This window comes from Gallus gallus, chromosome 15 (assembly GCF_016699485.2).
Source record: "Gallus gallus isolate bGalGal1 chromosome 15, bGalGal1.mat.broiler.GRCg7b, whole genome shotgun sequence".
Classification (NCBI taxonomy): Eukaryota; Metazoa; Chordata; class Aves; order Galliformes; family Phasianidae; genus Gallus; species Gallus gallus.
The window spans coordinates 9,007,637-9,020,730 of NC_052546.1; the positions used below are offsets into that span (position 1 = coordinate 9,007,637).

General features: G+C 46.2%; 1 protein-coding gene across 1 annotated transcript; it reads right to left on the reverse strand.

Moving 5' to 3' along the window:
• Positions 1–267: 267 nt before the first annotated feature.
• Positions 268–4,771, reverse strand: DRG1 (developmentally regulated GTP binding protein 1). The gene is made up of 9 exons (NM_001032362.1): positions 4,661–4,771; positions 4,413–4,536; positions 3,779–3,954; positions 3,508–3,577; positions 2,841–3,010; positions 2,246–2,376; positions 1,868–2,035; positions 935–1,057; positions 268–457 (listed from the first exon to the last, which is right to left on the reverse strand). Exons 1-9 carry the CDS (start codon positions 4,700–4,702, stop codon positions 358–360), a joined length of 1,104 nt encoding a protein of 367 aa, NP_001027533.1. The 5' UTR covers positions 4,703–4,771; the 3' UTR covers positions 268–357.
• Positions 4,772–13,094: the final 8,323 nt, after the last annotated feature.

The following is a 13,094-nucleotide window of genomic DNA, read 5'->3' on the forward strand; positions in this document are numbered from 1 at the left end:
TTATGTCCTTGAGTTCTGCCTTCCAAGCTATGGTTCTCCAGCCTCTGCTTTTTGGCTTGTTCTAAATTAGAGCAGAGTAATTTCAGCTGTGTGAACTCTTCCAATTTGAAGTCATCACAGGCATCAAAGCTTCTTTTGCCATTGTGAAAAGTACTTAAGTAAAGCTTTTCATCTTTAAGTTCTGCTAGAATGGAACGCTGCAATACAAGCTCACCAGAAACAATTTTTTTTCCCCATGCAATAATTTACTACCACAAAGAGCAATATCCTTTTCTCTGTGTTTAATAGAAGTAGTCTGTTCTTTGCCATTTGCAAAATGAAAAGTCAGGCACAGTGACAAAGCGTGGGAGAGCAGTTTTATTTCTTCACAATCTGAATGACATCCTCATCTTCCAGAGTGTGGTCCTTGCCCACTTTCTGGGGGTTGTGTTTAACAGAAGAACCCCAGACCAGTGCACTGAAAGAGGGGGGAAAAAAATTAAGACGACTTAGAAGTATAATATGCAGAGAGCCTAACAGCAGTTATTTCTGTCCCAATGCTAATACAGAAAGCAATGCTAAGAGCTATTTTTATTCTCCTATAAGTACCTGGATGAGTGGTCTATGTGAACCAGAGACAAGCAGATCAAAACAAAGTATGAAGTCATCCAAAATACTTGTGTATATAGGACAACAGCCCATAACACTGCATCTAATGTTACTTTCTAATCTAAATAAAAGCATTTTCACCAGAGAGGAAATTTGTCCAGGAAAGAGCACAGAAATATCAAATACAATAACTTATGTATTAGATTTAATTGTAGGGAGATCTAGTGCTTTCAACATTCCAAATTAAATTCTGTTTTTATTTCTGACTTAGAAACAAATGGAAGGACGCAGCATCAGGCTGATTACTTTCCATTTGCCAGAAATGGTTATTTCACAAAATACTTACTATTTAAAGTCTTTAATAAGATTTTTGTGGATCTTCATACAGAAGTCCTCCACTGTTGTCTTGCAGTAAGGCAGCACTACAGGAGAGGTGTAGTCTGGGAGCTGCCCTTTAGGCTTGGTGTAGCTGTAACACAGAGCAGTCGGTCAATGCCAAAACCTCCTCTTGCAATCTCCATGAAATTTCAAAGGTTATGGGCACTGTTGTACTAGCTGCTTGTGCAGACTTCACCAAGTTAATGGTGACAACAGACATGCTGTATGCTGGTGTTGCTGGTGCTGGCTTTGGGGTTTATTTTTGGCAAACAGCTCTCTGTATATTAGGAAAAAGCTTACTGCCTATACAGCCCAGACACCCAGGCATATTAAATTCCTTTTTACAATATCTTTTTTTCATATTGTCCCAAGAAGTTGGATATATTCGAAAGATTACAATTACTGTATTATGAGCAGTAATCGATTCATTCACAAATTCATCTGAAGGGATGCATTAACAGTGAGGTAAACCTGTAATAATTTGTAGTAAAAATATCCAAAATGCTGCATTAACTCAATTCAGGTCTGTTAAGAGACAGTTCTTGGTCACTCAGGAAAAGAGGAATACCTCTAAAGTTAACAACTTTGCATCACATTTGGCTTGAAGTCCATTTTTTCATAGTTTTTTAAACATATTTGGGAGTTTCACAAGGTCCTCATTTAACCCCTGTGCAAAAGTTCAAAGTGCAGCACTTGTGACTGGTAGGAAACTCAATCACACAACACAAAAGGGCAGCACGATCTCTGACTTACAGATTAAACACATTTCAATGGCAAAAGAATCATTTGAAAGCTAGAGCTCTAAGTTAGTGGAAAAGCATATAAGAATTATCACCTTTCACCCATTCTTAAGACGTTATTCAATCTCAGCCTTACACAGTGTGCAGCAATTAGGACTCACATTCGTACTAGCTTCAAGTAGTCCCAAATCTTCTCCAGCAGATCATCGAAGTTCCAGCGATGATGAGCAGATATTGGTACACAGTGGGGTACTTTGTAAATAATATCTAGTTCCTCAATGGAAATTTGGTCAATTTTATTTAGGACATAAATGCATGGGATGTAAACCCTGCGAAGAGAAGGATACAGTGCTACAGCAGCCTAGCAACAATACACTACTGCCATCACTGGAAACAAAAAGCATCATTTTTGAAAAGGACAGTAAGGTGCTAAACATCAGTTGTTGCTAGCTTAGCTTCTGTGGAAAGGAGATCCATAAACAATTATTTTCTTTGGAATATAAACTGCTACTGTACCAAATGCAAGGTCTCAACAGTACCTGTTTCCTTCAACAACATCAATTAGGTCGTCAGCAGTGGCATCGCTGCGCAGTGTGACATCAGCATTGTGAATTTTGTACTCTGCTAAGATGCTCTTCACTGTTTCAGCATCCAGTTCGCTCTGAGGACACTGAACGTACAGACAGCGTTAACAAATGGAGAACTCTACCACCAAATTGAGTCTTATAATTAATAATACTACCACTTAGCATATAGGTTACTAGAAATAACAGCTGCATTGTAAGTTATTGGACTTGACTGATTTTGCCATAGTTAGTGTCTTAGGACAGGAAAAAAAAGATTTAAACCATAGCAGCCTTATTAGCATCAATGCCACCGATGGCTGCAGACAGACATTTCAACAGAAGCTTGCCTGTCTACTAGTTCCAAACTCAGCCAACTAAGCGTGAGGTGCCTGAATCCCACAGCAGAGTTCTGACTTCTTACACCTATGGCTGCTTCGATGTTTTTAAAGGTTCAGTTAAGTGAGCTGTCCAGGCTGCAAAGCCTGGAACACTGAGCTTGCTTCCTCTCTTCTCCAGAGGAGCATTTTCAAGCACTTTTTGTTTTGTTTAAAGAAAACGTCCAACTTACTGTGGCTGTAAGATTAATGCCTCCTTTATCCTTTTTTTTAAAGCCGATATTGGGGGGCTTGCTATTCAGACGTATTCCAAATCCCTCCAGTTCATTCTCAATGATTTTCTTGTGACCGAGGGGTTTCAGCACATCCAGAACAATCAGGATGAGATTACAGGTTCGAGCAACTAAGAATCAAAAAAGTTAACCCTCAAAAAAGTATCCTCACACACCGAGATGAAGCAGCACAAAAGACAGCTCAGTGGACTGACAATATAAAACCCAGATCGATCATTCTGGTTTTGATATTTGGTGTAAGATTTCTTGCACAGTGCAAGAATCAAAGATGCTGGAAAAACCTTCCTTTCTATCTACAGACACACAAAGATGACAATAAGCTACATAAAGATGACAAAGCAGCATCTTTGTTTAATAAGGATTCTCATCTGGCTTTAAAATTGGCAGCAGACTTTCATGGCAGTGTCAACGTATGACATCACGTTTGCTGAGTTTAACTGAAACAAAACAAAAAGACAATGGCTACTGCTTCACATTGAGCAGCTGAATTCCAGCTTACAATCCAGCTTCATAAATCTGTCAGAAACAGCAACTCAACCCTTCATTCTCATGAGGCACACTAACTGAACCAGTATTGGATGCTGTCTCCAAGCTCCCATAAACTCACCTGCAATGACTTGCCGTCCTCTGCCTTTACCATCCTTGGCACCTTCAATAATTCCAGGCAGATCAAGTAGCTATTGTTCAGGAAAGGAAAGGAACTTATGAGAAAAAATGTTTCTCTTTAAGATAAACTCTACTTTTACCTTTCTTCTTAAGCTGCTGACTGTACTGCAAACCTTAACAGGAGAAACCTGCTAACATCAAACTAGGCTGTTCTGCCCTAACACCGTTACATCTATTACAGTCTTATCTTCATGGACATCAGAAGATCTCACCTGTATCTTTGCTCCTTTGTATCTAATGACTCCAGGCACAGTTGTTAGTGTAGTGAACTCATATGCTGCCACTTCAGAGTAGACACCAGCAAGATTACTGAGCAACGTAGATTTTCCCACTGACGGAAAACCCACAAACCCAATGCGGGCATCACCCGTCTTTGCAACATCAAAACCTGCAAATAAATAGCAAAAATTGAAAAAGCACCTAAAGCTGGCCATTTCCTCATCTTCTGCAGTTCTGCAGAGCAATCCCACCGTTAGCTTTAATACTGCCCGAGTGAAAGTCAGGTAAGCTTTCCTGACAGGCTAAGAGCAGGACCCAGCCTCCACAATCCATACAGCCTTCACCAGCTGTCTGCACAGCGCCGCAGATGCTCGGGCTGCACTTCACCCGGCTGCTGACAGAGCACTCGCTTTGAGCACTGCAGCTTCCCCCACACACACCTTTACATACAGAAACAGACGTCCACTTCGCACAAAACCCTCAAGGTTTCTGCAAACACGCCGTCATACCCGCCAAAACGCACAAGCTCTTTCATTTACAATTCAGATTCACCTCAAGGCCCCGGGCAGGGCCACAACCCCCAGCTACGGACAGGACGCGACGCGGAACGCGGCCCGACCCACGCACCTTCCCCGGGGCCGCCGCCGCCGCCTCCCTTCGGGGTGATGAGCTCCCGGCGCAGCTTGGCCAGGCGCGCCTTCAGCAGCCCCAGGTGGTGCGCCGTGGCCTTGTTCTTCTGCGTGCGGGCCATCTGCAACAGCGCGGAACCGAGGGCTCAGCCGCCGGCCAGGCCCTGAAGGCCCCCCCCCGCACTCTGACGGAGCGGCTCGGTGCCGGACCCCGCCGCCCGGCCGGGCAGAGAGCCGGCGCCTTACCTCAGCCTCGATCTCCGCGATCTTCGCCAGAGTCCCACTCATCGCGGCGATGTACCCCGCCTGCCGCCCCCACCGCAGCGCCGCTCCTCAGGCCCGGCCGGCAGCGCGCAGGCGCACAACGGCTTCTCGCGGGAGGGAGAGCGGGTCTCGCGAGAAGCGGTGGGCGGGAAACTATCGGCGGCGCGTGCAGCCCGGGCAGCTTGCCTGCAAGCTAACTGCGCCGAGCCGAGCCGAGCCGAGCCGAGCCGAGCCGAGCCGAGCCGAGCCGGCGGGAGGCGCTGCAGCGCGCCCTGTGCCGCCTCGTGCAGCTCTGTGAGGGGAAAGGCGGGAGCGTGTGTGAGGGAGGGGGAGAGAGAGGAGAGAGTGGGAGTCGGCGTTTGCTCTCACACAGTATAGCCACGTGTAAAATTTAACGTGTAATTTTAACGTGTAAAATTTAGTTTTTAATGAGAAAAACGCTCTGCCAGCCACTGTATAGAGGCATTTAAAAGGATGCTTGCAGAACCACCTGCTCCACCAGCCAGGATTCTGAGCATTGCAGGACCCAGAATTTAACCTTACCACAGCTTTGCTTGTGGAATTGTTATACATCGTTTGACCTACGGTAAGAAGAAGAACCAAGAGGTCTTTGCACAGCTCTTTGCTATCATTCTTCCTCTCCTTATCTCCTCGTCTTGTCTGAATCAAAAAAGCCATCTTTCATGTCATGAACTCCATTACAGTAGGAACTGTCATTAATATGAGCTTATGTAGAGCTTACTGAAATAGAATCTCAAATAAAATGGGATTACAGCTCCTGGTAATGTTGGCTCAGGTAAGCTAGGGTAAATAGGAGTGCACCCACCGCCGTGTATTTGCTCATGGGATTCTAATTATTCCTTGTGAACAGCATTGGTTTTTAACATAGGACACAGCAGGTTCAGTACTGGCATTGATTTTTTTTTTCCTTCTCACTTCAGGTGAAATTTGAGTTGTTTGATCCGCAGCAGAATTCAGCCTTAAGTACCTCACATTTGTAGTCCTGTTTGGTAACAGGAGAAACATGGAGAAAAGTGCAAATGTGGGATGCTTAATCAGGCTGCCTCTGTATTTGCAGAAGATATTGGTAACTTCAGAACTCACTGCCAGCAATTGTATTAGTTGTTTTCACAGTCTAACTCCAGATCTCATATACTGTATCTAATTAAATTACTTTTACAAGTGTGGGATGAATGAGCAGAGATGTCAATAAATGACATTCTTAAGACAAAAATGCTTGGTGTACAACCTTAAATCCTCTTTTTTCCAGAGAGGTACTCAAGCAAAGGTCCTTTAAGGACCTGAGGCACTTACAAGCTTCTTTCAGTGTTGAAAGGAATAAAAGTTTAATTGAGATCATTTCCCAATTATTTTTCCAGCCAAAAAAATACTTTCTAACTGGTCTGAATATTTGAAGTAGTTCAGTATTTGAAGTATATTGGTTTATAAGAGCACCCTCTATTAAGCTTCAGAAAGGCTTATGCAGTTTTAGGGTCTGGAAGGGACCTCTGGAGAGGTGGGTTCCAGGCTGTGAACAGATCTACTGTGATGACTCTCGTGATTTTTTGAATATAAGGTGTTTTATGTTATTTCATGCTCTGGAGAACGTGGGAAGTTAGATGAGACAGCTGGAAATGAGGCTTCTGGGAGTGGATGAATGGCATCCTCTGAGGATGGCAGTCAAAACTGGAAAATGGACTGCAAATTATAAAAGTTTGTTATAAAATTCAGTCAGGAAAGGGAAAATCAAGGAAAATAATAGTATGAAATGGGATTTAATGTCAGAAGAGGAAAAAAATCCCCAATAGAGCCTGAGAGAAAATGAAAGGAGCTGTGAGAGACTGAGATCTGCTTGAAAGGTCAGTTGAGCTTTGTAGTGGGCACTGATGGAAGATGGAGTATGTAATTTGGCTTTTTTTTTTTTTTTTAATTGAGATAATTGTATTTAGAAAATCTAGTTGAAGTGAAAGAGGATGTCTGTCTCCCAAGGCTGCACATTGCGTCGCAGCTCTGCAGTCCAACTCTGGGTGTTCACCTGCCTGCTGTGTGAGGCAGTGCAGCAGGAAGGTTCAGATTTGTGGTGGAAAAAACAAATGATCAAGGAGTCACATAAATTTCTAACTAATAACTAAAAGTATGTAACATAAATGCTTCTCTAATAATATTTTAAGTAAGGTGAAGCAGTATACCTCAGAGTGTTCAGGAAATGCAGGAGAGCTACATCTGAAATAAATGCTGTCTCAAACAATTAAGAAACATGACCCTGTGTGGAATCAGCAATAGAGAAAAACTGGGAATGTGTGTTTCATTGAACTACAATGGCAGGGATGTGACTGAAATGGCACATACCTCATTAGCAAGATCTGAGAGATGGAGGATGTAGTAAAAATGGGTTTCAGAAATCCATATTCTACACGCTCAGTCCTGCTGACTCATTAATTTTGAAAAGACACTTCCTTCATTTGTCTCTCAGTTTTATTTTTTGCACAACAGGAATGTGCAATTGCCATAAAATGATTGAAACTTTAATGCTTCCACAGCTCTGCCCTGCCAGTGTAACTGTAGATCACTGCAACAGGAGAACTAAGTAGATCTATTTAGTGTGTTTTCTGTCAAACTGTAAATAAGTTTCTTCAGCCGAATTCTGACATTATTTCTGGAACAGCCATCATCTTAGCTTGGGTAAGAGTTCTACTTAGGTGGGGGATACAAAACAAGCATTGTCAGATGTGGCTTGCAGGTCTTACTGTAAAGTACATGATAAAAACTGAGCTTAAAATAAATTGTGATACCTTCTGTGTAATGAGTATGCCATTAAAATAGCACAGATTTTCCTTTGATAAAGATTACTTAGATATTTTAGGTATTTGTATTTTTTTAACTTCTATTCTGATAACATATAGATAGGATGTCTGTTCACAGCGCAGTGAGAAACTCCTTTTAGCTTAAGAGCCACCCTGGTTTTGGTAATTCACCTTAGGACAGAAACTGTAGGATGTGTACTTGGAAACAGCTGTGCTAAGGCTACGTGTGTTTGTGGGCTTGTGGGGGACTCCATTTCCAGCTGAGTGGTGGGGATAATGTGCATTTTCTGCAGGATTTAAAAAGTGGCGGGGAGGAAATTCAATCGTGACTGCAGGTGAAACGGGGCTCTTGAAATTTCATATCTAATCGGAAATTTTCAGCAGCATTCTGAAAAATAATCTGTATCAAATGATAACTTTAACCTAAGTACTTAGGATTTAAAAAATGATGTTTGAGACTGTAACCAACCTGCCAGAGTTCCCTTTGAAAAGAAGAATGGCTGACAGGTGAGGGATGTCTGTTAATTTTAAGATGGTTTTTTTGTTTGTTTGTTTTTTCTTCCTTCTTTCCTTCTGCAATTTCTGCAGTTTTGCAAAACTAAAGTTTTGTGTGTGTGTGAATTGTACTCCGATTTCAGAACTGGTGACTAACAAACGCTATTATTATGCTTCACAGAAGAACTGGTGGTGGTGAAGAGGAGATAAACCATTTCAGGCTGGCGATGATGAACTGGAGGAATGAGATTTTGAGAAGCCCCTGTCAGAAGGTATGATTTTGAGACCTGGGTACTGAGTGGGGAGTCCCAAATGGAACCATTATGTTGATTGCCTAAGGGGAAGGGTCTTTGGAAGTTGATGCAATTTACACTTTGAATCTCGAGGCAATAGACTGAGAGTTGTATTTTGAATCTCGTAAGAAATACAGAGGTATTGGTTCTCAGTTGTCTTCCCAAACTAACTTTTTTTTTTTTATGCCGATTTACTTGGTTTTTATGTAGAAGTTGTCTTCGGAACAGCACAGTAACTTAGCTGGTAGTCTGTAAATACCAAACACTCACTACTTGCATTGCATGCTTGGGTTTGCTTTGTTAAGGATGTTTTACATGAGAAAGTCGCTGCACATGGATGCCTAATGCATGGGGAGTTGTTAGATGGAACAGGAAGCCCAGGTTGTATTCTCAATTTGACCAGATCCTCAGAGAGGCAGTCTTTGAATGGCTCAGGTTGCTTTGGTTCCAGACAGTCTAGAGTAAGCTAAGATGGGCACGGTGAAGAAATGAGGGGAACAAAAGGGAGATTAAGTAGCAAAGGTTGGCTTCAAAGGCTTCTTTAAATCAGATTAACAACAAGAAGTTCTGCAGTTTAGCATCAGCTCCTTAGACTTTGTCATGGAATGCCATGCAACAGATGGACTAAAAAACACGAGTGCTGTGAGGAGAGTGAGCAAAAAGAGGAAAAGAGTGCCATTTCCCCTTTTCAGAATAACTCTCACTGCTTACTTTTCATAGCATCATATACCTCTCTGCTAGCAGTTGCTGTAGTTTTTGTGAAAAGTCAGGTATTTTTAAACAGGGGTTGTTTGCTTCTGAAGGAGGAAGCTGGCAAATTGCTAGCCCATATCTGGATTGCAGAGGAAACTGTGCTGTCTCCAAGGCTGAGTCCTTGCTGCTGGGGTGAGCATTCTCATGGGACAATTCCTAATAAAAAAAAAAAATGGAGTGAATTTTAAAAACTAAATAGAAGAATAATCAACAAGTACTGAATGAATTAATTGCTTGTTAGATCGGACTCCGTTAATTAAAATTCCAGTGGAAGCTCAGAAAAAAATGACAGCTACTAACTGAAATTTGCAGGTGTGCCATGAAATGCCCAACATGATATATTCCTGTGGAATACACAAACAGGAAATGATTGGTATGGCTGAATTAGCTGGCACGAGTACTGTTATAACACTGTATTTTCTATCTTAATATCACAATCAGTGTGGAATAGTGACTGGCTTTCTTAAATAATATCCTTAGACTATTCTGAAAGATAGCAGCAGCCCCAAAACCTTTCTTTGCTTCCCCATATTTGTAGACCGAAATACATAGGTTGCTCTGAAAGTAATGCCTCCTATTTATTTCCATGGAAACAGCAACAGATACAACATGCACAATCACACTGTTTATAGAGCAAATTTTCAGCTACAAAGCATGGTTTTTTAACATAGTCACCACTATTAGCTGTGTGTTTTCACACGAGCCTGCATGCCATGCTTGTAAAAATCCACACCCAGAGTCACTGTCACTAGTGCTGAAATGCACCACCCACCCCTCACTGTGCCCACAGTTGCTGTTTGGTCTCCAGACTCAGCAAGCATTGGTGGATGTCTGTGGGTGCATTTTGTTTCTGCGTGGAGGAGTTCAGTTACACACCTTTGCTTCATGCACACCTCCATGTCAGATGCCTTCCTGTCACACTGCCCCTTTGCTGCCATCTGTCTCACAGCAATAGGGTGTAATAGAATATTGGTGGGAAGGTTCAACCTCTACTGCTGTACCACCAACACCCACACCTGACATCGTGGGCCAATGTAATGAAATAGGAGGCGTTACTTTCGGAGCAGCCCTCATACTTTTAGGTCAGTGCCTCCAAGTAAGGGCGGCAGCAGCTGATCTGCAGCAAAGGGAGCAGTGCACAGTGTACCCAAATGGTACGCACATGTTCAGAGAGAAAGAGGATTTCTAGTGCTGCTGAGATACCAGCCAAAGTGCTTCAGCAGGAACCAAACAGCTGCAAGACATTTAGGGACAGCTCAGGAATCCCCATGAGCTGAAGTGAGACAGGAAGCAGCGAGAAGCTGAATAAAGTAGCTGAGGGAGATGCCTTTATTTAAAGGGAGGAATTCAGAAGAAGTTCAACAGGTCCAGGTGCAGCAGATGTGAGAGAAATTAGGTTAGGAATCATCTGGAAAGGGGAAGGAATTATTTATACTGAAAATGTAATTTTTTCTTCACACGTAAGACTCACTGTCTGGAAGTGAATCACTGGAACTTGCTCTTCAAGATATTAACTAGTTAGTTTTGGTGACAGATGAGTCCAGCGGCACTCACACCTATCTGCTTGCACAGCTAAGTGTGGGGACATGGCGTTTAGTCATCACATTGCACTTAGGGAACTCCATCCTCCAAGTCTTTTTATATAGATGATCCACATTTTGTCTTAGTAGAGCAGAAATTGTACGGTTAGCTGTAAATAGAAGAAATCTGGCTACACTGTAACAAGCACCAACTGAATGATTGCTTTGATAGGCTCATGTCCTGGGGCAGGATTAGCTTGGGAAAAGTTCAGACAAGTGGGTGAAGCCATAAGGGTGGGGGAGAGCAGCGTGGTAAAGGTGGAAGAACCAAAAGGAGAGATGCAGCCGTTGCTGTGTGAGAGCAGTGAAGCGCTGGGGTTCGTGGCTGTGCTGCACTCCTGTGCTTTCCTGGGGAGGGGAAATCGGGGAGTGCTGGGGTCATCCCTAACTGCACCCTGCATGGACGCAGCGTGAGCTCCTGGCACGCTGCTCCGGCACTCCGGCGGGAGGGTGGGTGGGTCCCTGGGGGAAAATCTCGTGCTTTGGGGTGAACACTTAGCATTTACCTGAGGAATCAGGCAGAGTGTGTTGGATGGGGCTTTTTAAATGGGAGGACTGGAAGCTGAAACCAGAACATTCTCTGGCAACTGGAGAAAGTTGGGAGTGCAGTGAGGGCGGCAGGACCCCCCTCCCCCTGCCTAGCGCGGAGACAAAGAGCAGGCAAGGGGGGAGCTGAAATAGGAAGCAGGAGCCATGGCAGGGGACTGGGGACTAAAAGAAAGCAAATTAATAAGCCGGTATGAGCCACCGGGGGAAGGCACACAACTGACCAGAGAGCCGCTAGGAGAGATCAGCAAATTCCAGCTCCTTTAACTGCTCTGACCGTGTGTACATGCAGCCTGGCCAGCAAGCTGAAATGTAATCATTTTCTCCACTACGGCAAGTACAACTCTCGTTCCCCTGACACATGGGCAGGCTTGCAGGATGAGGGCACTGCATTATCTGTGTAACACAGTGTCTCTCAGCTCTGCTCCCCAGCATCGCTAGCACGCAGACAACCTCCAATTTCCAAAAACACACGTTTGTATCTCAGAGTGCGTGCATCCATAGTGCAGCAATAAAGAGCCACCGGAGGTGCCTGCAGCGTAGCCAGCTTCCATTAAAAGCAACAGAAATCCAGCGCAGAAAGGATTTCTGAGGGCACTGCGTGGCCTTAAGTGTTAATGTGGAAAAAAAGCTGCCCTTTGGAAGCTCATTGTGCTCATTTGCACATCAGTACCGGGAGACTTTTCAGTTCCACCACCATTTGATTGCAGTGGGAGGTTGGAGCCCTTGGAACGCACTACAGCTCGAGGTGCCCCTGTGTGTGCTAAGTTCAGTGTTTTCCAGTGAGTAGTTTAAGCGACAGTACTGGATCGTGAATAGGTCATCCGAGGATTCTTAATTAGCCTTGATGTTATAAAGGGTAAAAGGTGCCCGTGGAAGCTTTAGAAACGCGCTGTCTTTAACAAAGCAAAGAACTCTCTAAGTGTGCGTGTGCAGAGATGGGGTGGGGGAATATTTCCTCAAAAGCAGGCGAAAATTTTTCCGAGACAGAAAGCGCGTTTCAGCAGGACGCGAACGCGGTGCTGATGTTGGCACGGGAGCCCTTCGCGCCGCTCCCGGGGAGGTTCAGCACCGGACAGCCCGCTCGCAGCGCTGCCTCCGGGAGCGCGCCCCGCGCACGGCGGTCCCCGGCAGAGCGGGGCTCGGCCCCCAGCGCGGGTCCCTCCGAGAGGGGCATTTCTGCAACGCGGGGATCGCCTCCGGCCCCTTCCCTGCCCCGGGTCGTGCCGGGAGCGGGTCCCGGCGCAGGGAGCGCGAGGGCAACGAGGGCGCGGGGGGAGGTCGGGCCGCCCCGCAGCCCCCGGCCCCTCTGGGAGCGGCTCTGGGGCGAGCGGGGGAGGTGGGGGCCGCCGCGCGCCTCTGCGGCTCCGGGCGGGTTTGCATCGGCCTGGGGAGGGGGGAGGCCGCCCGCAGCACCCCCACCCCCGGCCCCTCCTCTCCCCGGTGGGAGGGGGCCCGGGGGGCGAGCGCGGCCCGGATATTTGGGGGAGGGGGCGAGCGCGGCCCCCCCGCGTCGCGGTGGGGGCCCGGCTGCCGGCTCGGCATTGGAGGAGAGGCGCCGGGGAAGGGGGAGGCTGCAGCCCCCGGCCCCGCGGGCGGGCGGGGTGGGGGCCGGCCTGCTGGCGCTGGCTGCTCGTGCATTGGCGGATGCGGGGAGGGAGGGGGGCAGGAAGCGGGGGGGCAGGGGGAGCCCGAGCGGCCGGAGGGGGGGTCTCCGCGAATAGGGTGGGGGGCTTCTCGACCGAAGGAGAGAGGAAAGTTTGCGGCGCCGGTGGTGAGGGTGCGGCGAAGCGGGCGGGGCCCGGCGCGGGGCCGGCGGCGGCGGCGCTCGGTCGGGGAGCAGCGGCCGGGGGGCCCCCGCTGGATTTTTGTAGGGGGGGTGGTATCGCCCCCTCCTTCTCCTCCCCCCAGGGGTGAAAGTGCAAGAGGAAGTGCAGCCGCTGCC

Coding starts and splice junctions, on each gene's coding strand:
- DRG1 (NM_001032362.1), bottom strand. CDS start 4,702: ATGAGTGGGACTCTGGCGAAGATCGCGGAGATCGAGGCTGAG. Junction 2,036..2,245: donor GATGTTGTTGAAGGAAACAG/GTACTGTTGAGA, acceptor TTCTCTTCGCAG/GGTTTACATCCCATGCATTT. Junction 458..934: donor CTTATTAAAGACTTTAAATA/GTAAGTATTTTG, acceptor CCCCTCTTTCAG/TGCACTGGTCTGGGGTTCTT.